We start from the raw sequence: 23,197 nt of genomic DNA on the forward strand, positions 1-23,197 counted from the left end.
TACTTGTCACACATCTTATACTACTGGACCCAAGACTGGGCTAGGTGTCTTCCTTGTTACTCCCAGACTCTTCATTTGTCCTTTTCCCTAAAACAACACCAGCTTTGAAACGCCCATCATCAGCCTTTAACAGTAATTCTTAATCAGAGACAATTTTGCCCCTCTCCACTCCCTGAGTATATCTGACAATGAAGACATTTTGGTTGAGGGAACTAATGGTTGCTACCGGTATCTAGAGGGTAGAGGTGAGGGATGCTGCTACACATCCCACAATGCATAGGACAGCCCCTACAACAAAGAATTATCAGGCCCCAAATGTCAATAACACCAAGACGGAGAAATCCTGGTCTGTAGTCATCCTGGTCACTAACGCCTCCTACGGACCCGCAGGGCACTCTTATCTCCACAATCCACTTTTCTCTTTTGATCATTCCCCAGTGGGGAATACGCAAACATGCTGTACTTTCTCTCCCTTAAAAATCTTTTTTTGACTTAATGTCCCCTTCCAGCAGTCACCCCTTTTCTCAGCTCTCCTATATAGCAAAACTCTTTTAAGGTTTGTTTATATTCTCTCACTTATGCCTCTCCTTCCAATCCCTCTTATACCCACTTCAGTATTTAGCCCCTACACTACAGAAGCCACTCTTACCAAATTCACTAATAACCCTGACACTGCCACATGCAATGGTGACTTCTTAGTCTTCAGCACTTGTACAATTAATTCCTGCCTCCTGTTCGAAACACTTAATTCACTGGCTTTGAAAACATCACAGACCTAGTTCTCATCCCTCACTGGCTGCTACTTCCTATATTATTTTGTTCATTCCTACTCACAATCCCAATCTCTAAACAGTGAAATGCCTCAGAGATCAGTTCTCAGACCTCTTCTCTCTTCTGTCTATACTCATTCCCTTAGTGATCTCATCTCATCTCTTGGTTTTAAATACCATCTATACGTGAGCTACTCCTAAATGTTTCTCTAAAGTAAATGTTTCTCCTTAACTCCAGGCTCATATATCTAACTACCTAATGATTCTATACACTTGAATATCTTAATAGGCATTTCACATTTAACATGTCCAAAACTCCACCTCTGATCTTCCCCAAAAAACTACTTCTCCCACATCTTTCCCATCTCAATAAAGAACATCTGCTCATTTGCAAAGGCCAAAACTTTGCAGTCATCTTTGGCTCCTCTCTCTTACATCTCACATCCAATTCATTGGTCAATCCTATACTCTGCATTCAACAGATTATCACAACCCTCACCATTTCCAGCCATTATCATCTCTTGCTAAGATAACTGCAACTCCTGATTGGTCTCCTTGACCCTTCCTATGCCCCCAAGGAGTCTTTTTCAATATCGTAGCTAGGATGACACTCATGTCACTCCTTTACTCAAAACTGTGTGTGGTTCTCCGCTTCCCTCAAATTCAAAATCAGTATCCTTACAGTGGCCTTTAATGTCCTATGCTACACTGCATCCTGTTCTATTTAATTTCACCTCCTGCTACTTTCCCCTGCCTTACTTGCTCTGGCTACTTTGGCTGCCTTGCCATCTTTTAAACATATCAGGCATCCTTCTGCCTGGAATGCTATTCTCCCATATAGCTACATAACCCACTACTTTCTGTCTATTAGATCTTTCCTCAAATGTCTCTTTTTCAGAGAGGTCTTCCCTATTTTAAAACTGCAATCCTGTTCACCATTACCTACCTTACTTTTCTCCAGAGTATTTTTCACCTTATGAAATCTTACATATTTTATTTATTGCCTGCCTCTCCTACTAGAATGTAAGCTAGAGGAAGAAAGGAATATTTTCATTTGCTTTATTTATTGCTAAAACCAGGGTCTAGAATGTTCTGTCAAAGAGTAGGCATTCCAACAGTGGTTCTTCAGCCTCTTATTGACCTATGAAAAGTAGCTTCCGTGTTCTGTTACTCAGGGTTGAATTCAGTGTCCCTCTGATTCTTCTCACTCTCTCTACTGAATCAGAGTTGACTGCTATCACTGACACTTATCCTAGAGTCCAGAATGGCATAGGACTCTAGGATAGAGAAGTGTGCAGAACTGCCAATTTCCATCAGTAATCCTGAAATCTGATTTATTAAAAGAAATACTTCACAGCCAGAGTCTGTGTTTTAGAGAAATAAACCATTAAATTAAAACCATTTATTGCACCTTTCATTTCCTTTCTGTATGACATTTCAGGCAATCTTTGCAATAATGATGCTATTATATACTGCAATCCCCAGAGGCCTGGGCTAGAATTTAGCAAATTAGAGTGCTCGTCTTGACAGAGCTAGTAATTTAGGTTCAAATCCTTTAACTTCTGTGTCTCAATTTTTCTATCTTACAAATGGGGACTATTCTGGACATAGTGTCTTATACAGAAATTATTTGTGCACACATTTTCTTTCCACTGCCTTTGCAGATTGGGCCTGTTTTTATTTATTTATCTGTGTGCATCACATGCTATTTACAATATTTAGTAGATGAATATATGGATGGATAAATACAGATTTTAGTTTTAAGCATAAAATTACCTATGTGGAATTACTTCAAAAAACGTGATGTAATATAAAAAATACTACTTCTTTTTACCATTAAATGAGGCTTAACAGATTCCCAAGAAAAAAGGAGAAATTACATCTTTTCTCCCCAAAGAGAACAAATTTATTTACTTACTCAGTATGAAAAATAAAAAAACACCAGCCACTCATTTTCCTCCAATTTTTCTTTCCCATCATTCCAACAATACCACTGATTTATCCTGTAATTTAAAGACCATAAATTTGGAACTTTAAACCTCAAGGCTTCATTATTCTCCAGCATGCACATCCAGTGATATCAAATTCCATCATTTTATTTCTATTTCTTAGCTCCATCTTTCTCATCTGTATTTCTATAGCCATGATGTTAATTTTAAATTAAGGAGACCACTGAATTTTAGCAAAAAGTGGTATATTTAGCCTCTTACCAGTACATCATGCACCAAGGCTTGATATGTCCAAGTATGGTGTAAAGGAGTTGCCAAATCTATGTTTCTGTCAACAAGGACTAATAAAGGCCTTTGGAAGCTGTAAATATATTAAAAAAAATTATGTAACTCTTGATACCAGTGCATACATCTAAATTCCTCTAACACTTTCAGTATATGTCATTTGATATGAACAATAAGTATGCTAATATTGACATTCCATAGTACTTTGCTTTCTAAACAATTTTATAGTACAATCAAGTAAAGCAGTGCTTTGGACTACCTAGAGCCCATGATGCTAGATTATAAGTCTTACTTAGGGAACTTTCTTGAAGGAAAAAAACCTATACAAATACTTCTACAAAATGATTTTTATAGTTATCAAAGTAAGAATAAGTTGCTTCTACTCAGATTTGTATTTTACATTTCTGAACAAAAGAAAAAAGGAAAACCCTTTGTCAGCTTCAGGGAAAACAATTACAGAGAGTAGGATCTTACAAATTTATACAAATGTTCGATAGTTTCATAAATTACAAATTCCAATTTTCTCCTATCAACACAAATTCAAAAACGCAGACTTAAGAGCCTCACAAAACCCTATCCCTATTATAGACTATGAAACTAAAACATCATATAACAGTAACTAATTATATAATCACTCACTTACCAGACACTTCATATATTGTTTAACTCCATCATTACCATTTAGATATGAAATAAACAACATTTAAAGTAAAGTGAGGCACCAAGTCATCTGGTTACCATGTGTCTCCAAAAGGCACAGAGATTTTGCTTTTAGAGGCACTACTGTATCAAGAGTACACATCAATTTTCAATAGGCATTGCTACCTGATTATATTTACTATATATATTTTCTCCTGCAAGAGACATTTGACGATTTCAGTAACTCACTATACCCTACTTGGTGTAAGACAGCGAACTCCCAAGTGCACTAATTACAAGACTTAGCAATAAAAAAGTAGGAGTGGCATCCTTACCACTACCTACTATTGTTTATTATTCCAGAGCAAGGTGGAGGGCAGGGAGGATAGCCTACAGCAGGGTTTCTTAACTCAGCACTACTGACATGTGGGGCTGGATAATTCCTTATTATGGGGAGTTGTCCTGTGCAGTGCAGGATGTATAGCAGCATTCCAGAATGCACCCCACTAGATTCCAGTAGCACCTACCCAGCTGTGACAACTGACATGTCTCTAGACATTCAAATTCTTGTTGAGAATCATCAGTCTACAATTGGATTCCAATATATTTAACGATAGTCCAACAAGGCTGCTGACCCCTAATTCAAATACTTTAGAAATGCACACAACAAACTAAAAATAAGACAACTGTATTATGATTATGTGAATACACTAAAAAAAATTTATCCAAATAAAACAGTGCCTTTACACTGGTTTCTAAGGCCTATATCAGAGCACAATAAAAAAGGAACTGTTCAGTAATGTTATGACATAGTGGTTGCTTCTGTTGAAAAAAAAAATCAGGTGAGAATTTGATGTCTCTGCTCTACTTTAAATGTTTAGAAGAATATTTAAACCAGCAATGAAATTGCAGAACAGTTTAAAGTAACATGGGGGGGATGAAACAGTTGAACAAATGATTGAAACACAATGTTAGTGTTAACTGCAAATTATAGGAATAGTATATAAAACTGTAAGAACCATCAAAATGACTTGAAATGAAGTCCATGGAAGGTTACCATAAGATTATAATTCCTGGAAGGCAGTTATACTCTGAATTCCAATTTATTTTCCACAGGCTTTATTAATTCACCTAAAACTAGGGGTAATAATTAATTTTCCAAAATACCGTCTATTCCCCCTTGAAACCCTTTTTTGCCATTGGTGCGGGTTTCTTTATTTCTTCACCCCAATACTATCAATTATTTTTAATAATCAAAGGTTAAATGCACTACAATGGATAGTTTTTTTAAAAGTATTTCTTTTCAATAATAATTGAGCAGTCAGTCCTTTGGCATTATCTACTCATGCTAGACATGGTAACAAAGACAAAAATACTTTGCTAGTATTTTAACGTTACAATGGAAACCAGTTAATAGACAGGTAGAAATAGACACAGGCATCACAAGTTTTTCACTTACTTTTTTCCATTACCAAGAGGCTTCATGATAATTAAAAGGAAGTGGCTTCTATCAAAGCCATATAAACAAATTTATCATACAGGTGATGAAAATGCAAAACAGAAAATTCTAACAAAAGAAGATATATAAAATATTCCATTTGTATTTTTAAGAACAATTTGAGTCAAAACCCTGATCCTGACTTTCCAGTATAAGGGTATTCTATCAGACAAAGAAAACAAACCCCCAAACTCCATAAATATTTCATTTTCAAGCATGTAAGTATATTAATTAACATAATACCTGAATTGGCCAGCTCCAAGTGTGTCACCTGTAAAAAGACTGTTTCTTGCATCTCTCAGATTTTCCCGAAGTTTCTTATCTAGTTTCTGAAAAATGAAATTTTACATTAACTCATTTTTAAAAATATTTTAATTTTATTGGAGTACAGTTGATTTACAATGTTGTGTTAGTTTCAGGTGTACAGCAAAGTGATTCACTTATACACATATTCATTTTTAGATTCTTTTCTCATATAGATTATCAGACAATACTGAGTAGAGTTCCCCGTGCTACATTAACTCTTAAAGAGAGTTTCAGAGAACTTTATATAGGGTAATACACAATGTATTCTTAATTTCAGAACCAAGAAATTTAGAATTCCTTTACAAAAACAGCATTTCTAACCTTTTAGCTTTTCTACTATTCATTCATTCTAACTTGGACTTGAAAAGACCAATGTTTTTTTTTTTTTGTGACTCAGATCTGATTTCACTAATAATCACTTTTCGTTGACTATTTTTACTTTAAGTACAGGAAACACTTTGCAGTAATGACCCACCCTCTCTCCCAAAGTGTAACCTGCTGCACCAAGGAAGCTATCTAAATAGTGGTGGCTTGTAAGAGGTTCCAGAATAGAAACGGAATATGTGAAAGAAACCAGCCCTCCATCTGTCAATGATTCATTTGCACTAATAAAACTCAAAAATATTAGTGTCTTCCACTGTCTTTCCATACCATTTATCTTCTTTTCAGTAACTCTGTAATTTCTCTAACCTCAAATTCTTTATTCTTTTTTTTTTATAAATTAATTAATTTATTTTATTGGCTGTGTTGGGTCTTTGTTGCTGTGCACGGGCTTTCTTTAGTTGCGGTGAGTGGGGGTTACTCTTCATTGTGGTGCACGGGCTCCTCATTGCCATGGCTTCCCTTGTTGCGGAGCACGGGCTCTAGGCGCATGGGCTTCCGCAGTTGCAGCACATGGGCTCAACAGTTGTGGCTCACGGGCTCTAAAGCGCAGGCTCAATAGTTGTGGCGCACGGGCTTAGTTGCTCCGCGGCATATGGGATCTTCCTGGAGCAGGGATCAAACCCATGTTCCCTGCATTGGCAGGCGGATTCTTAACCACTGCGCCACCTAGGAAGACCTCTAATCTCAAATTCTTGAATGCTCATTTTACACTGAATGTTTTACTCCAGTATTATGGGAAAGCAAAATATACTTCATCATTTTAAAAATGATTATAATTGTTAAGAAATGTTTGCTAAATGAAGTTAAATATTAAATGATTTGGGGGATCAAATATGTGTAAAATATGACTTACAGAGACAAAGCTAAAGGAGGAATACTTATTTAAGTAAAAAAGAAACAGGGCTGGGATGGCACATTCACATTGGAGTAAATCATTTTACTACATCATATGATCACAATGATTACTTTTTATTCTTGGTCAAATCCCAATGTAATAAAAATTAAAATATTTACCTTCAGCACTTAATATACAACATATAACAACTGTACACATACTTAATATTAACAAAAACACTTGAAGTACTTAGAGAAAACAACTGACAATATTATTTATCCCCGATGGATAACTGCATGAACTCACCACTGCTACCATTTCTGCTGCTGTTCCTCTTGAACATCTGATTATAGGGACAGCACCTATTTTAACAACAGATGTTAGCAAATGATTTCAGCTCTCAATAATTAAAATGGATACTTACAAAATAAACTAGCAAATAATAACATACTATATATATATATATATATATATATATATAAAATTTCAGGCTACAAACATAAAAGGATTTATAATCTTGAGAATAAAAGCAAAGTTTCAGAAATAGACCTTACCATTTATAAAGACAACATTAGGAAGTCAGAAAAAAATGATTTTTACATTTGTGGGCCAATCAGTGTGACCATATTTTCTCAACGGACTGACTAAATCAGCACTTTGACTAATTTAAAAGATTAACATCAACAGAAAACACATTCTTTGCATAATGTAAAATGCTCCTAAAAGCTGGCCTCAATTTTTAGCAAATCAACTCATTTTAGACTTCTTAATTTCTCTCTATTATTTCAAGTTGTACTGAAGGCTGAAACCCTAAAGTGAGAAAGAAATCAAACTGCACTGAAAATCTCATAAAAGAAACTAAGAACACTGTAATATTTATATGCTGAAATTCTTGCATTTTAGATTCTATGCAAAGCATGCTCAGTCAATTGCAAAAGTAACAACGTGAAATATTATAGTACATATTTTAAAACTGTTTTCTTCTGATGGCAGGCTATACATGTCTTTCCTAAGAAAATTCAAAGAATATTAGAAATATATGAAGTTAATCCTCTTGATTTAAGCACCCCAAAATAATCCCCATTAAGAATTAGATATGAATACTTTCAGGTTATATTCTACATATAGTCTAAATAAGTGCATGTGTGGAGTGTACAAAAAAACAAAAATAGGATATTTTACATACCATCCTTAAATTTGCTATTTTTCACTTACTTTATTGTTGATACCATTCTATGTCAGGTTGGCAGTAATTTCTATCTTCCCTTTGAGAAAAATCACTTTCTGATACTCTACATAATAAAAGTGACTCTAACACGTCAGTGGTCTGTGTACTTTTTTTTTCAACCTATCCTTACACTGAAAATATAGTCATCACCAAGCAAAAATAACCTAATGTCCATAATTACCCTAGCATTCAGCAAAATTCTGGAGACTGTGTACAAAAATAGGTTAATTATGTCTATTTAATGACTGCAAGTGGTATACAGGTGCGTTCTTTTAAAAAAAAAAAGCAAAAAACAAACATCCAACAACAACCCCATTTTAAGATACTGAGAGCAACTGAAAGCAAGCACATAGTGGAGGAAGGTAAAACTCTTGAAAGAAGAGAAATACTTGAAAAGTAAGAGATACTTTTAACCAGCTTTCCTCCTGAGGGTACTTTCCAGTTTGCATGGCACAGAAGAGAAAGAGCTCAAGCAGAAAACAGAAGACTGACTAAGCTGGGAAATCAAAGCCTGGAGTTCAGGGCTGGAAGTTAAAGGGAAAAATCCTTGAAAGGAGGGAGCCCCAAAATCTGTATGCAAATTCTCCTCAAACTTTTGTCTATATCCTAAATTATGCCTGTATCTCTCTTAATTTTCTCATTTGTGAAATGGAGAGAAATTTTATTAATGTAATGTGTGGATCATTTTAATTGAAAAGTTTTCAGTGTCTGCAAAATTAAAATCACAATTAGAAGGTTTATAAACAGATCCATTATTAATATAAAGAATAATGTCATACATTAGATACTAAACACAACGAAGCTATAAGTACATTTAGATATCTCAAAGAAATGTTTAAAATTTTGAGAGTATGTTGGATTAGTATTTTAGGTAAATTTAGTGTTTTCTGGAGCCTTGGGAGTTTGCCTTAATAGTTACCAAGCATATATCTCTCTACTTAGAAGTGTATTTGAAATTTTAAAAAATAAAATATTTAAAGAAAATTATCAGGTATATAGGTGAAGCCACAAGCAACCATTCAAACAATATATTAGGAAGTTACAATTACCAAAGATGTCTAAGGCGACAACTCAAAAGATCTGCTAGATGCTAACTACATCAAATCATTAGAAGAATTATGGTTTTATACAGTACAGAATATATATTTTATATGTATATCTGGAGAGGGTGACTGTAGAGATGCAGACAGATAACAAGGTATCACATTACAGTGTAACAGGTTAAAATGAGTTGCTAAATAATTTATTTTGAAGAAATCAACAAAGATTTGAAAACTTACCCAGTGTAACAAAAAAGCAAAAGAGGCTGTCAACAATAGTGTCCATAACAGTTTCCATTTCTGTGTCTGTGATATCTGGTCTGTTAATGGCTAACATGACATAGGTAAAGGAGACAAAAGTGACCAAAATTTATCCCTTATTGTTATCCAACTCTTTAAAATATTACTAAACACTCATCAATATGCAGCTTGAAAATATTTGTAATACTCAAGTAAAAATTTTTAAGCTTTAAATTTTAAGTGAACAAATATCCACAAAAATTATCTCAAAAAAACCCACTACCTCAATATCAGTAGTAGTAATGAGTAGTATTAATATTAGAGTAGTCATAAGAAAAAAAAACCTACCACATAAATTTTACAAAATTTTTGCCATAGCAAATAGGAAAATAAATATCATTCCATAATTTTATTCACAAACATTAGATGGTCTCAAGAAACTATTATCTTATTATTCAGCTACTGCCAGAAAAGGACAATGTATCAATAAATCAATTATGGCAAGAGCAACATCACATACATTTTCTTTGTATTATAACAAATTTATAAATTTCTGATCTACTAGACTATACTCAAATGGTTCTCAAACTTTTGTGGATATAAGAATCATTCTAAGAATATGAGAGTAGAGAAAGAAGTTTCTCAAGAAGTTATTAAAAATTAAAGATTCTTAACCCTTTCCCTCAGGGATTCAATTCAACAGATTTGGGATACTTCTAGGAAATCTGCAATTTTGACAAACATCTCAGGTGATTCTTGGTGCTACACGCTTTTTTCTTTTTTGTCCCATTTCTTTCTTGGAACTTTAAGAACCAACATTTCAGATGTTTTTAAAAGGTAAAAGTAATAATGGTCCCTAACCAGGCAGGAAGAATAAATGGAGAAGTGGAAAGTACTCACTAGGCTGACAACCAGTGACTTTGCTATCCTGGCTACTGTACTACACCGTGGTTTCCACGTTTGAAAAATAGTTTGTTGGGGTTACATTTTAAGAAACATTGCTGTGAAGGCTTTTCTCAACAGTCAAAGACCTTGCCTTATTCATTTTCCTATCTCTCAAAGTACCTAGGCACAGTGTCTGACAAGTAGATGCTCAGTAACTATTTGTTAAAAGATTGACTGAACTAAAATATTATCTGTATAATATTTTTAACTTCCCAGCATCTTGAATGTGAAAACAAATATAAAATTCAGTGCAACCTGTGATCAGCACGAGTGGAAATCAGAATCCAACTGGATATATCAAAGTGTTCAAAGAAAGTATGGTACATGCAGAGAACATAAAATTAACAAAGACTTTAACCATAATCTGGATGAGGAAATATGCTGATATTCAGTATTGCAAAGTGCCATCTATCCAAATCAGATGACAGAAATGGCATAAGGATACAATGTGAATTACATAAATTCAGGGGATACCAATCCAGAGAAATACTCAGCTCATTCTGCCAATCACTGGTTCAGGTAAAATCTACGAAGCCTCCAGCTTTCAGGTCCTATATCCTTCAGTCCCACACCTCTGAAACAACTGACCTCAACAGTCAAAATGCTGTCCATCAATAACTTCAACTCACTTTCGACAACAACTTGGTTTGAAACATGAGCCTAACTCTAACTGAAGTGACAAGTCTACATCCTTTACTGGATAAATAAATTTCCAATTCGTGGAAAACAGGTGATACAAATTGAATCCACAGTATCAATATACTTGATTTATGTTTGGAATAATCTGTTTAAGATTATTAAAGCACTTGTAATGTTTAAGAGGATGTGGCACATAATTACATAATGGTTAAGAACGCTAACTCTGGAGTGAATGCCTGGGTTTAGTGACCTGGTTCTGCCATTTCTTTATCAGGTTACTTAATATCTGTGCCTCAGTTTTTTCATCTAGAAAACAGAAATAATATTAATACCTACTTCATGAAGTTATTCTGAGGAATAAATGAGCTCATATTGTAAAGTGTGTATAGGGCAATTATTATTATTATAATTATACTATTGAGAATCTGGGCTATTAACCATGTGATTATACTTAAAATTAATAAATTAAATTTATACTTTAAATTTAATAATTAGTAATTTCACAATAATAATAAAAAACAGAAATCACAATAACGTGATTTTTTAAGCTGAAAGATATAAGAAAATAAATTTATAAGCATTTGAATGTTTAATGAATTTAGACTCACTATAAATTTAATTATTTTTAATAATTATTTAAATATTTGGGCAGATTTTGTTAGATTTATAAAGTTGCCTGGTCTGATATGTGAAGTATGTGAAACTACTCAGCCATAAAAAATCATGAAATTTTGCTGTTCGCAACAACATGGATGGACTTGGGAGAGTATTATACTAAGCGAAGTAAGTCAGACAAAGACAAATACTGCAGGATATCACTTATATCTGGAATCTAAAGAATACAATAAACTAGTGTATGTAACAAAAAAAGAAGCAGACTCACAGCTATAGATAACAAACAAGTGGTTAAGTAGGGAGGGAAGTGGGGGCAACCTAGGGTTAGGGATTAAGAGATACAAACTGTTATGTATAAAATAAATGACAAGGATACATTGTACAGCACAGGGAATATAGCCAACATTTTATAACTACAAATGGAATATAACCTTTAAAAATTGTGAATCACTACATTGTACACCTGTAACTTACATAATATTGTATATTGACTATACATCAATTAAAAAATAATTAAAAAATTAATACGTTGAATTTATAAATGCAACTTAAACTGTTTAAGGGAATTTAACAAACTAAGTTTGTTGACTAAGTTTGTTAAATGAGACTGATCAGAATTTAGTCGGTTCAATCTGAGTTAACTGATCAAAGAAAAAGTAAAGGTGCTTGTTTTCAGGTAACCAGATTTATAAATAATGTAACAAAATACACAAGTTTAGTTTAAAGGCTTAAGGGAAACTAGGCTTTAAACATGTAACTTAAGCAGCTACTTAAGTTAAAGGTCAATTAAATGTAAACAGACATCTGTAAGTAACTATAGTACTGTCAAAAATCTCTTAAATGGGCAATTCAGCAAATGCTTACAGTCATTTAGAGATGTTACTCAATTTCAGCAAGAAGGCATGCTATGCTACCAAGCTCAGTGAAACCAAAAGATTCATATTTTCTTCTCTTGGGAGCTTACCATCTGGTTCAGTTTTATGATAGGATACCAATGGTATTTTGAGCAGAACAATTTTCTGTGTGAGTATAATTTACACAATGCAGAACATTTAGCATCCCTAGTCCCTGTTCACTAAATGCTAGTGCTAATTTTGACAATCAAAAAATGTCCTTTCACATTTCCAAATGCCCCCATGGGAGGCCCCTACTTTAGAACCAGTGAAACTCTAAGTCATCCCAAAATATCTCAATCCTTAAGTAACAAATTAATAATTATTTCAATGAATTGGATAATCACATCTTCTATAGTCTGCAATTTTCTTTAAAATATCTGACATAACTAATCAATGCACAAAGTTTCAGTTAAGCAAGATGAATAAGTTCTAGAGATCTGCCACACAACACTGTACCTAAGTCAACGATACTGTATTATATACTTAAAAATGTTAAGAGGGTAGAACTCATGTTAAGTGTTTTTAACAAAGAAAAATCAACATAGGCCATAAAACATGGTGTGGGTGTATGCATGTGTGTGCGCGTGTGTGTGTTTGGGTGTGCGTGCTGTCTGTTAATTTTAATCTACATCCAAGGAATGGTCAATTTACCAAAATTGGGAATACAGACTTCAGAGGTGGTTAGATAGCATTTGGACAAATACCAATACTCAATCCTACCACTGCATGAACAGGGTGCAAGAATCACAGGAGCCTAACAACTTATATTTGAGAATGGTACCTATATTAATACTTCATTCCATAATAGGACTTTAGTAGCTGCTAACTCTTTGTTGTCTCATCTTGACAAACAGCAACATTAATCAACTTTTTCTGAGTGCTTACAATATGAGAGTAACTTTTCCAGGTATTTTACATACACTAATGCATTTAAGTCCTACAAAAACTCTAAGGTAGATAGTATTATTATTCCCATTTTACAGATTTGGAAACTAAAGCACAGAGAAGCTAAGTAAACTTGTTCTTGTCTAAGGATCAAAGTACTAAAAGATTAACTGAATCCTACTAAAATACTGTCACCATGAGTGAACCATTCATGCAAGCTGCTGTGGGGTATCTAGAAGGTCAGATAATTGGTATTTCACTGAGCTTACAAAACTGATTTAGTAAACGTTGTCTATATGTGACAGAATTCAGTCTGACACTTGTTTTCTTTATGTGCTGTAAACAAAGCTGGATTTGGAGTGCACTAAACATGTTCACTACTTTATTTTTTACAGTACACTGTTCATTTTGCTAACAATGAATTATAATAATCCTATTTTTACATACCACGATATGAAACAAGCTCCTTATTTTGATTACATAATACAAACATATCATCTTCCAAAGTAATAAAATTGAGATACTGATCAAAAACCTAGAAACAAAAGAAAAGGTTTTCAAATCAATTTTACAATATTGAATGCACATTTAGTTTGATTTAACTTACTAATGGTAAAATGAAAAAACTTATAATTACATTCAATAACTAAAAATTATATTATGTAGCAGATTGCCTAATTGGGCAAGAATGAGAACTTAACATTAAAAAGCAATTTAAAAAAAAGACTCAGGGCAATAAATTATCAAGGAGAGTACCATTTTCAGAAAACAAAATTTAAGAAGATATAAAATTTTTTAAAAAATTGTGGTTGGGATGCGAATGGATATCAATTTTGAAGAAAAACCACAGTTTTAATTTTTATATTCATTTTAATCACACTTTTCTAAGAAAGTCATAGTAACTGTTTTTATACTGTGAACTATATTTATAGGTGGGGAAAAGTTATACTAGTTCCTTAGAAGCACAAATCAGGAGAAAATTAAGAAAACTATCTGATTATCTAGTGATGCATGCATGTCATTACTCTTGTCCAAATTCACGGAATGTACTACACCAAGAGTGAACTCTATTATAAACTATGGACTTTGGGTGATTATGATGTACCAGTATAGGTTTATTAATTGTAACAAATGTACCACTTTGGTTGTTGATAATTGGTAAGCCTATGTATGTTGTGGTAATAGGGTGTATATTGGAAATTTTTGTAACTTCCCCTCAATCTTGCTATGAATCTAAAAATGCTCTAAAAATAAACTTAATAAAAAAAGGGGGAAAAAAAAGAAAACTACCTGAGATACATCAAATGTTAAATCGAAAACTGTTCTTATTATTTCATGTAAAATTTATGATAAATTTTGGAAGAGAAAGAATTAGACATAAGCCACAAGAACTAACCAGAAGTAGTAGTGGACTATCTAAATCTAAGAATGAAAAATCTATTAGTGGGAAAGAATGGGAATTAAATGCATGTTTGTTTAGTCTTATTTGCCTGATATCATTCTGTACAATTTTCAGTTATATCTTGTCCAAATTTAAGAAGCAAAGGGCAAAACAGGGCTACAACCAAGAATATATTTTATAGATTTATTTATAATTAAGCTGAACATGACTAAAAGTGATGATGATACAGAATTTCTGGCCTGTTGTGAATTCCTTCTTTCTTATAATATGCAACACAGCTCCCCCTTGGATACTCTCTCCTAACTAAAAAAAATCTGAAAATAGTATGGTAACTATAGCGATCATAGATAAAACAATGTCAAAATATTCTGAGTATAATTTATGACAATGCAACTGTCAAAGTATTTCTAAGTTGAGCTAAAAAGTTTATACAAATCCTAGCCTAAAACAAAAACTGATTCAGCTTTTTACTTTTGTCTTTCAAATTAACTGAATAATAAGTTTCTTTGGTTTACTTTGCCTAGTTCAAGTTGAAGATAATTTACATCATCAGAACTCCTTCTAAAAGTCCTGAGTCTAAACATTTCTTAGGATGTTCCAGTCCTTTGTAAATTAAGACACCTATGTCAATTTACAGGTTTCAGAATTTTACATTAACAAAATGTCAGCCAACCAAAACTTCTTACCTTGGCTACTTGCGTTACTGCACTAGCTGCTAATGCTGCATTTGCAATATCTTCCAGTTTACTTCTTGAAATAGCAGAAATAAAATTTAAATAATATGATTCATAGAGCTGGTTTCGAAGATCCTATAAATATAATGAATACTTCATTCTTATAGGATAGTTAAAGGATGATGACAAATTAAAATCTTTTAGATAAATAAGAACAAGCTTTTAGAAGATAATATACACATTTAAAAGACAAGTTATACACATGATACAAAAAAAGTATCCTAGGAGAATACAGTTATGAAGAGGTACTGGTTATTTGGTTACCAGATATAACTGACATATATTTTAATAATTAAAGTTATGATATTATACTTATCAATAAAATCCTATTAATTACAACAGTGTACAAAACTGCTTTGAATTAGCATATTTGTGTTCTTCTTAAAAATATCCAGAAGTGGCTCTCTTATATAGCTTAAACGCTTATTATATTTGGCAGACACTACCTTCTACTGTTCTAGTCATGTGATGACATAACAAATATGTCCTTCACTGTACAAAGACATGTTATAATTCTAATGACCAATTCTAGAAGTATTCCTTCTCAATCATCGAAAAACAGTGTCAAAGTTACGTTAATTCTTAAATCAAATTTACTTATCTTCTAAAACTCTAGGCAAACAGATACCTAAATAAGCATATTTCTTCAAATATAAGATACTGTCACTTATAACAGGCACCGTTGTTTTATGCAGCACTAAGGAAGAATTAATGCTGCCTGTGAAATTCTACAACAGACCATCAATTTTAAGATGCGTATGATTTTGAAGATGCTGAAATGTGAAAAACTGAGGGTCTGGGGCCTGTGTGAGGAAGGTGGCTGAGCAGAGCAGTGGTTCAACAAAGATTGGGAGATTGGTTAAAGAACTGAGAATTGAGAGAATTGATAAATAAGTAATTATGTTGAGGATGTTGGGAGCCATGTTTCTCACTGTCAGCGAAAGAAATTATAAATTTGTAAAGGGAGAAAAGAAAAGCTAGAATGAATCCTGTATTTCTGAACTCAAACAATTTTGGAGGTTATCTATCTGTCTGTCTGTCTATCTAGAAAGAGAAGTAGGAAGATTTATAGCATTAAATATTGTATAAATATTGATAATACATATATTTCTTAGCTCTGTCCATTAAGAGGGCCTAAGAACTGTGACATTCTAGCAGCAGTGAGTACCTAATGCTCAGATGCTGATTTCTAAATACCATTCTCCACAAAAAGCAATCAGGGCTCCTCAGACAAATGGCTGAATCTTGGGCTGGGACACAAGAAGCATAAGATGAGATTGAAATATCTTATTATGCTAAAAAGTAAGGAAGTTATCAAAGAATGATGGAGACATTTCAAAAGAAGTTGAGCAATGTTGCAGGGTATAAGATCAATACATAAAAGTCAACTGGGTATCTACACACTTACAATGAGTAACCCTAAAAATGAAGTTAAGAAAACAATTCCATTCATGATAGCTTTAAAAAAAATACAAAGGAAAACATTTAGCAAAAGAATTGTAAAACTTACATTCTGCACACTACAAAACATTATTAAAAGAGCTAAATAAATGGAGATATCCCATCCTCATGGATCAGAAAATTTAATATTAAGGTTGTAATACTCTCCAAATTGATCTACAGATTCGGTGAAATCCCTATCAGAACTCCAGTTGATGTCATTCTAGAAACTAACAAGCTAATCTTAAAATTAATACGAAAATTTAAGGGACCCAGAAAAGCCAAAACAATTTTGAAAGCAAGTACAAAGTTGGAGGACTAAACCTTCCAATTTCAAAACTTGCTACAAAGCAAGACTAATCAAGACAGTTTGGTACAGGCATAAGGACAGACACAGAGATAAATGGAAAAGAAGTGGCAGTCCAGAAATAAACCAATTTATCTATTGTTAATTAATTTCTGACAAAGCTGCCAAGACTGTTCACTGGAGAAAAAATAATCTCTTTAAAAAAATGATCCTGGGAGAACTGGATAGCTACATGCAAAAGAATGAAGCTGGACACCTACCTTATAGCACATATAAAAATTAACTCAAAAAAGTTATCAAAGACCTAAATATATGAGCCAAAACTATAAAAATCTTCAAAGAAAACAGAGATTTGGCAATGGTTTCTTAAATATGACACCAAAAGCACAAGCAACTAAAGAAAAAATAAACAAGTTTAAAACCAAAATTAAAAATTTTTATGCTCCACAGGATATTATTAAGAAAGTGAAAAGATAGCCCACAGGATGGGTGAACACATCTGCAAATAATATACTTGATAAAGGTCTAGTATTCAAAATATATAAAGTACTCTAACAACAATAAAAAGACAACCCAACTAAAAACTGGACAAGGGATCTGAATTGACATTTCCCCTAAGACACAAACTGCCAATAAGCACATGAAAAGATACTTAATATCATTAGTCATCAGGGAAATGCAGATCAAAACCACAGTGAGATACCATTTTATACCTACTAGGATGACTACAATCAAAATGTCAGATAATAAGAAATATTGGTATGAATCTAGAGGAACTGGAACCCTCAAACACTTCTGGAGGGAATACAAAATGATGCAAATACTTGGGAAAACAGTCTGGCAATTCCTCAAAATTTTAACCATGGTCTTACCATTTGACACAGCAATTCCATTCCTAGGTGTTTATGGACATAGGAGAAATGAAAACATACGTCTACATAGAAACTTGTACACAAATGTTTATAGTGGTATTACTTTATAATAGCCAAAAGGTGGAAGCAACCCAAATGATAAATGGATAAACAAAATTTGGTATATCCATACAATGGAATCTTAGTCAGCAATAAAAAGGAAAGAAGTACTGATACATCTACAGTATGGATGAATTTTGAAAAAATTATGCTAAGAGAAAGAAGCCAGATACAACAGACCATGTATATGATTCCATTCATATGTAGTATGTTGAACAGGCAAATATATAAAAACAAATAGTATCTTAAGGATGGGGGTTCAGGGGTTGGAGATGTAACAGTTAAGGTGATGAAAATGTTCACTAATTCATTATGGTGATGGCTGCATACCTCTGTGAATATATTAAAAACCACTGAATTGTATACTTTGGGTAAACTGATATGTGAATTATATTTCAATAAAGCTGTTTTAAAACAAGGAAAGAGGAAGGGACTGATAAACCATACTTCTTTAAAAAATAGCATAGTTAGGTTTTTGCAGGGTAAAAGAGAAAGCTGGGCATTATTAGTTGTATAGCAGGGGTCCCCAACCCCCGGGTACCGGTCCATGGCCTGTTAGGAACTGGGCTGCACAGCAGGAGGTGAGCGGCGGGCGAGCTAGCGAAGCTTCATCTGTATTTACAGCTGCTCCCCATCACTCGCGTGACCGCCTGAGCTCCACCTCTGGTCAGGTCAGTGGTAGTGTTAGATTCTCACAGGAGTGCAAACCTTACTATGAACTGTGAATGTGAGGGGTCTAGACTGCATGCTCCTTATGAGAATCTAACGCCTGATGATCTGATGTGGAGCTGAGGCAGTGATGCTAGTGCTAGGGAGAGGCTGCAAATACAGATTATCATTAGCAGAGAGGTTTGACTGCACAGAGACCGTAATAAATCAATTGCTTGCAGATACCTATCAAAACCCTACAAGTGAGTGGCAAGTGACAATTAAGCTGCATCTGGTGGCATGCTTTAAGTCAGAATCTGACACTTATTTTAGTCCGCGTGTGGCCTGCCAATTATTTTATTTACTACTTCCGTCTACACCTCTTTCCTGCACTGTGCACTTGTCTCAGTCACAGTTTTGGTAAGCCCACAAGTTAACCCTAGCCAAAATGAGTAAAACACAAACGTCACTGGAGAGCTTCTCTGAAAAGTGGGAAAGACCTAATGATGAGACAGCAGAAGACTCTAAGACTGCCAACAAAAAGAAAGCTGCATTTAAAAGAAAATACCAAGAGTCCTATTTAAATAATGGGTTCATTTCAATAGGTGATTCACATTATCCAAGCCCACTTTGTATCATATGGCGACAGGCTATCCAACAAAGCCATGAATTCTTCAAAACTGCTTCGCCACATGGAGACCAAGCACCCTGCATTAAAAGACAAGCCTTTGGGTTTTTCAAAAGAAAAAAAGGTGAACACGAAGAACAGAAACAATTATTGAGGGCCACTACTTCATCAAATGTGTCTGCACTGAGAGCATCATTCTTAGTGGCTAACTGCATTGCTAAAGCTAAGAAGCCTTTTACTATTGGTGAAGAGTTGATCCTGCCTGCTGCTAAGGACATCTGTCATGAACTCTTAGGAGAGGCTGCGGTTCAAAAGGCGGCACATGTTCCTCTTTTGGCTAGCACCATAACTAGATGAATTGATGAAACAGCAGAGGGTACTGAGGCACAACTGCTAGAGAGGATTAATGAGTCACCATGGTACACAATCCAGGTTGATGAGTCTACCAAAGTTGACAACAAGGCAACAATGCTTGTTTTGGTGCGATATATTTTTCAGGAGGACGTGCATGAGGATATGTCATGTGTACTTTTGTTGCCAACCAACACCACAGCTGCAAAACTATTCCAAGTCTTTGAATGATTACATATCAGGAAAACCGAATTGGTCATTTTGTGTCAGTATATGCACGGATGGAGCAGCTGCCATGACTGGATGGCTTTCTGGTTTTACTACTCGGGTCAAAGAGGTTGCTTCTGAATGTGAGTCTACGCACTGTCATCCACAGAGAAATGCTGGCTAGCCGAAAAATGTCACCTGAACTTAACGTTTTGTAGGATGTGATTAAAATTATTAACCACATTAAAGTACATGCCCTTAACTCATGTCTGTTCACACAGCTCTGTGAGGAGACAGATGCAGAGCACACACATCTTCTCATACACAGAAGTGAGATGGATTTCTAAAGGTAAATCATTGGCCAGAGTTATGAGAATTTTGAGTTATGGGAGCCACTCCAGAGCTTTCTTTTAAAAAAACAGTCACCACTGGCAGCACATTTCAGTGACAAAGAATGGGTCCCAAAACTTGCTTATTTGTGTGACATATTCAACCTGCTCAACAAATTCAATCTGTCACTTCAGGGGAGAATGACAACTGTGTTCAAGTCGGCAGATAAAGTGGCTGCATTCAAAGCCAAACTGGAATTATAGGGGTAATGAGTGAACACTGGGATTTTTGACACGTTTTAAACATTAGCAGAGATTTTGAAAGAGACTGAGCCAGGGCCTTCTTTCTCCCAACTAGTACATGATCACTTTTCTCAGCTTTCAAAAGAGTTTGAGCATTATTTCCCAACTGAAAAAGACCCCGAACTGGAAAGGAATGGATCTGCGACCCATTTGTGAATAAGCCCGGTGAATCAACTTTGTCCATGCTAGTAGAGGATAAACTGCTTGAGATCGTAAATGATGGTGGCCTGAAAAGTATGTTTGAGTCAACTTCAAATTGCCATACATTCTGGATTAAATTCAAGGCAGAATATCCTGAGATTGCCACAAAAGCAGTGAAAAGCCTGCTATCATTTCCAGCATCCTATCTTTGTGAAGCACGGTTTTCTGCAGTGACAGCAAGACTGGGACATAAGCAATACACTTTAGGTGTCACCGTCTCCCATCACCCCCAGATGGGACCATCTATTTGCAGGAAAACAAGCTCAGGGCTCCCACTGATTCTGTATTACGGTGAGGTGTATAATTATTTCATTATATATCACAATGTAGTAATAATAGAAATACAGTGTACAATAAATGTAATGCACTTGAATCATCCCACAACCACCCCACCCACCCCCGCCCCAGGTCTGTGGGAAAATTGTCTTTGACAAAACCGGTCCCTGGTGCCAAAAAGGATGGGGACCCCTGCTATATAGGACACAAAATATGTGACCTTCACTAACAAACGGTAATTTGATTCAATAGTCAATAACAAGTAAAGATGCTTGTGACTTATGGAAGACAGTGTTAGCTACCTATCCAATACCTATTTTCCCCTTCTTCCTTGCTAAAAGCGTAAAGATTTTATTTGGGGGTGACAACACACTCATCTAAGTATTAACTTTTGTGGCCTCCCTTGATGCTAATTCTATCCAGTGAGACATAAATAAAAGTCTTCTGGGAGTTTCTGGGAAAGCTTAGCTTTCTTGATTAAGATCAACAGTCAGGTCTGGCATTGTCCATTTCTCCCTTCTTCTTGCCTTGAACACAGATGTGAGGTCTAAAGCTGCAGCTGCCATCTTGCATCCATGAAGCAACAAGCAAAACAACAAAAAACAACAAACTAAAAATGAAAAACTGAAAAAGATAGAAGGGACCTGGATCTTTGATTACATTACAGAGCTGCTGTACCAACCTGAACTTCCTATTCTCAGACTTTCTATTATCTTAGAAAAATAAACCTTAGTTTTAAAAGCTAATATATTTTGGTTTTCTATTCTTTAAAGCCAGACTCAGTCTCAAAGCAATGCTTGCCCAGCCAAAAAATTTTAAATCTTTCAGTCTATTTAAAATTCAAAGATATTCTCAAAAACTGAAGTTAAGGAAATTTCTGATTTTTCACACTGGACATGTAAGATTTTTTTTTTTTTTTTTTGAAGAAAATCTGTTTCTACCTTCATGAATCAGGAAAATAAGAACTCATACTACCTGACACAGTCTGTCAATATTTTCTTCAGTTGGCATTACAAAGTACACTGCAGGAACATCTGGAATAGGATCTCGATCAGAGTGCAAAAGCCTAGAATACATAAAGAATATAAAACTCACTTTTTTCTTAGTCACCTAAAAAGACAGCTAAAAACAGTTACTTCTCAAACTAGTTCACCAGTTCAAGGAGAATGACCAGTACTCTAAAAGCTTTTGTTGCAAGTAGTTATTTAACCCAGCTTTCTCCTTATATCACTGTTAATATTATTTATTAGCAAGATCCTAGTCTCAGTCTTCATTTCCTCTACTCCTATCACCTTACTTCTAATACCTCTTATGGTCAGACAGTCTCTTCTACCAATATTCTCCTTGAATGAGAACTAAAGCACATTCAAAATCAATTTTATTCCCATTTTTCATAGAAATATGGTGGGGGGTGGTAAGTGGGAGGAAAGTATAGTTCTCTAACAGGGAAAACAGAAAGCTGGAACTACCTGTAGAAGCAATGAAAAAATTTAACCATAAATAAAATTAAATCTATTTTTTAAATGACAGGTATATGAATGCTTCTTTAAAACTTTAAGACAATCTATATTGTTCTATTTACTGCTTCGTAAGAGAATGCATAAGAGATCGTATCACTTATGCATCTTATAGATTGTATCACTTGATAGTTTTCTCTTTTCTAGTTCAGGAAGTATATTCATTCAAATATCAAATGACGAAATGTCTTTATTCTCCATTGTAAGATTTTACCATGCTTATATCAGGAAATATGAGAAATGTTCTATTTCTACAATATTCTAGTCATCCTTCTATAACCTAATACTATTTTCTTGATAAATGTCCCTTAGTAATTTAATTTTAGGGTGGCTAAAGACATTTTTAACAATGTTATTTGAAAACAAATGCCACTACTAGAAATACGTTAAAACTCACAAATGCAGAGTGATTCCCATGTCTCTCAGCTCCTTCACAGATAGCAGAGGAGAGATGATATCTTGGCCAAATCTGTCATAAATGAGCACCTAGTTAAAAAAAAAAATCATGTTTTTAAAACATTATCAGTGAACAGTCAATAGAGAATCCAATATCAAGATAATGTTCAAGTACTTTTTAATATACTGAATACTTACCTCTATATAATATTTTCCAAAATTATTTACCAAAGTGTCCATCCATTCTTAAAAGCATTATTACTTAGGCTAAAATAAATCATTATATAAACTTCTTATAAAATACTTTTTCTAGATTAAACATACCAGAGACCA

General features: G+C 34.2%; 1 protein-coding gene across 1 annotated transcript in view; it reads right to left on the reverse strand.

Annotated features, from left to right (window-relative positions):
- The window catches only part of SCFD1 (sec1 family domain containing 1), a 99,868-nt gene that overhangs the window by 69,045 nt on the left and 7,626 nt on the right, over nt 1-23,197 (reverse strand). Inside the window, exons 3-10 of the mRNA XM_057721226.1 lie at nt 22,866-22,954; nt 21,927-22,017; nt 15,243-15,365; nt 13,602-13,689; nt 9,175-9,264; nt 6,973-7,028; nt 5,385-5,470; nt 2,981-3,080 (exon numbers count right to left, since the gene is read on the reverse strand). Of these exons, the coding sequence (XP_057577209.1) occupies nt 2,981-3,080; nt 5,385-5,470; nt 6,973-7,028; nt 9,175-9,264; nt 13,602-13,689; nt 15,243-15,365; nt 21,927-22,017; nt 22,866-22,954 (723 nt within the window). The remainder of the gene's footprint in view (nt 1-2,980; nt 3,081-5,384; nt 5,471-6,972; nt 7,029-9,174; nt 9,265-13,601; nt 13,690-15,242; nt 15,366-21,926; nt 22,018-22,865; nt 22,955-23,197) is intronic.

The sequence above is a fragment of the Hippopotamus amphibius genome, chromosome 2 (genome assembly GCF_030028045.1).
Source record: "Hippopotamus amphibius kiboko isolate mHipAmp2 chromosome 2, mHipAmp2.hap2, whole genome shotgun sequence".
NCBI classification, from domain to species: Eukaryota; Metazoa; Chordata; class Mammalia; order Artiodactyla; family Hippopotamidae; genus Hippopotamus; species Hippopotamus amphibius.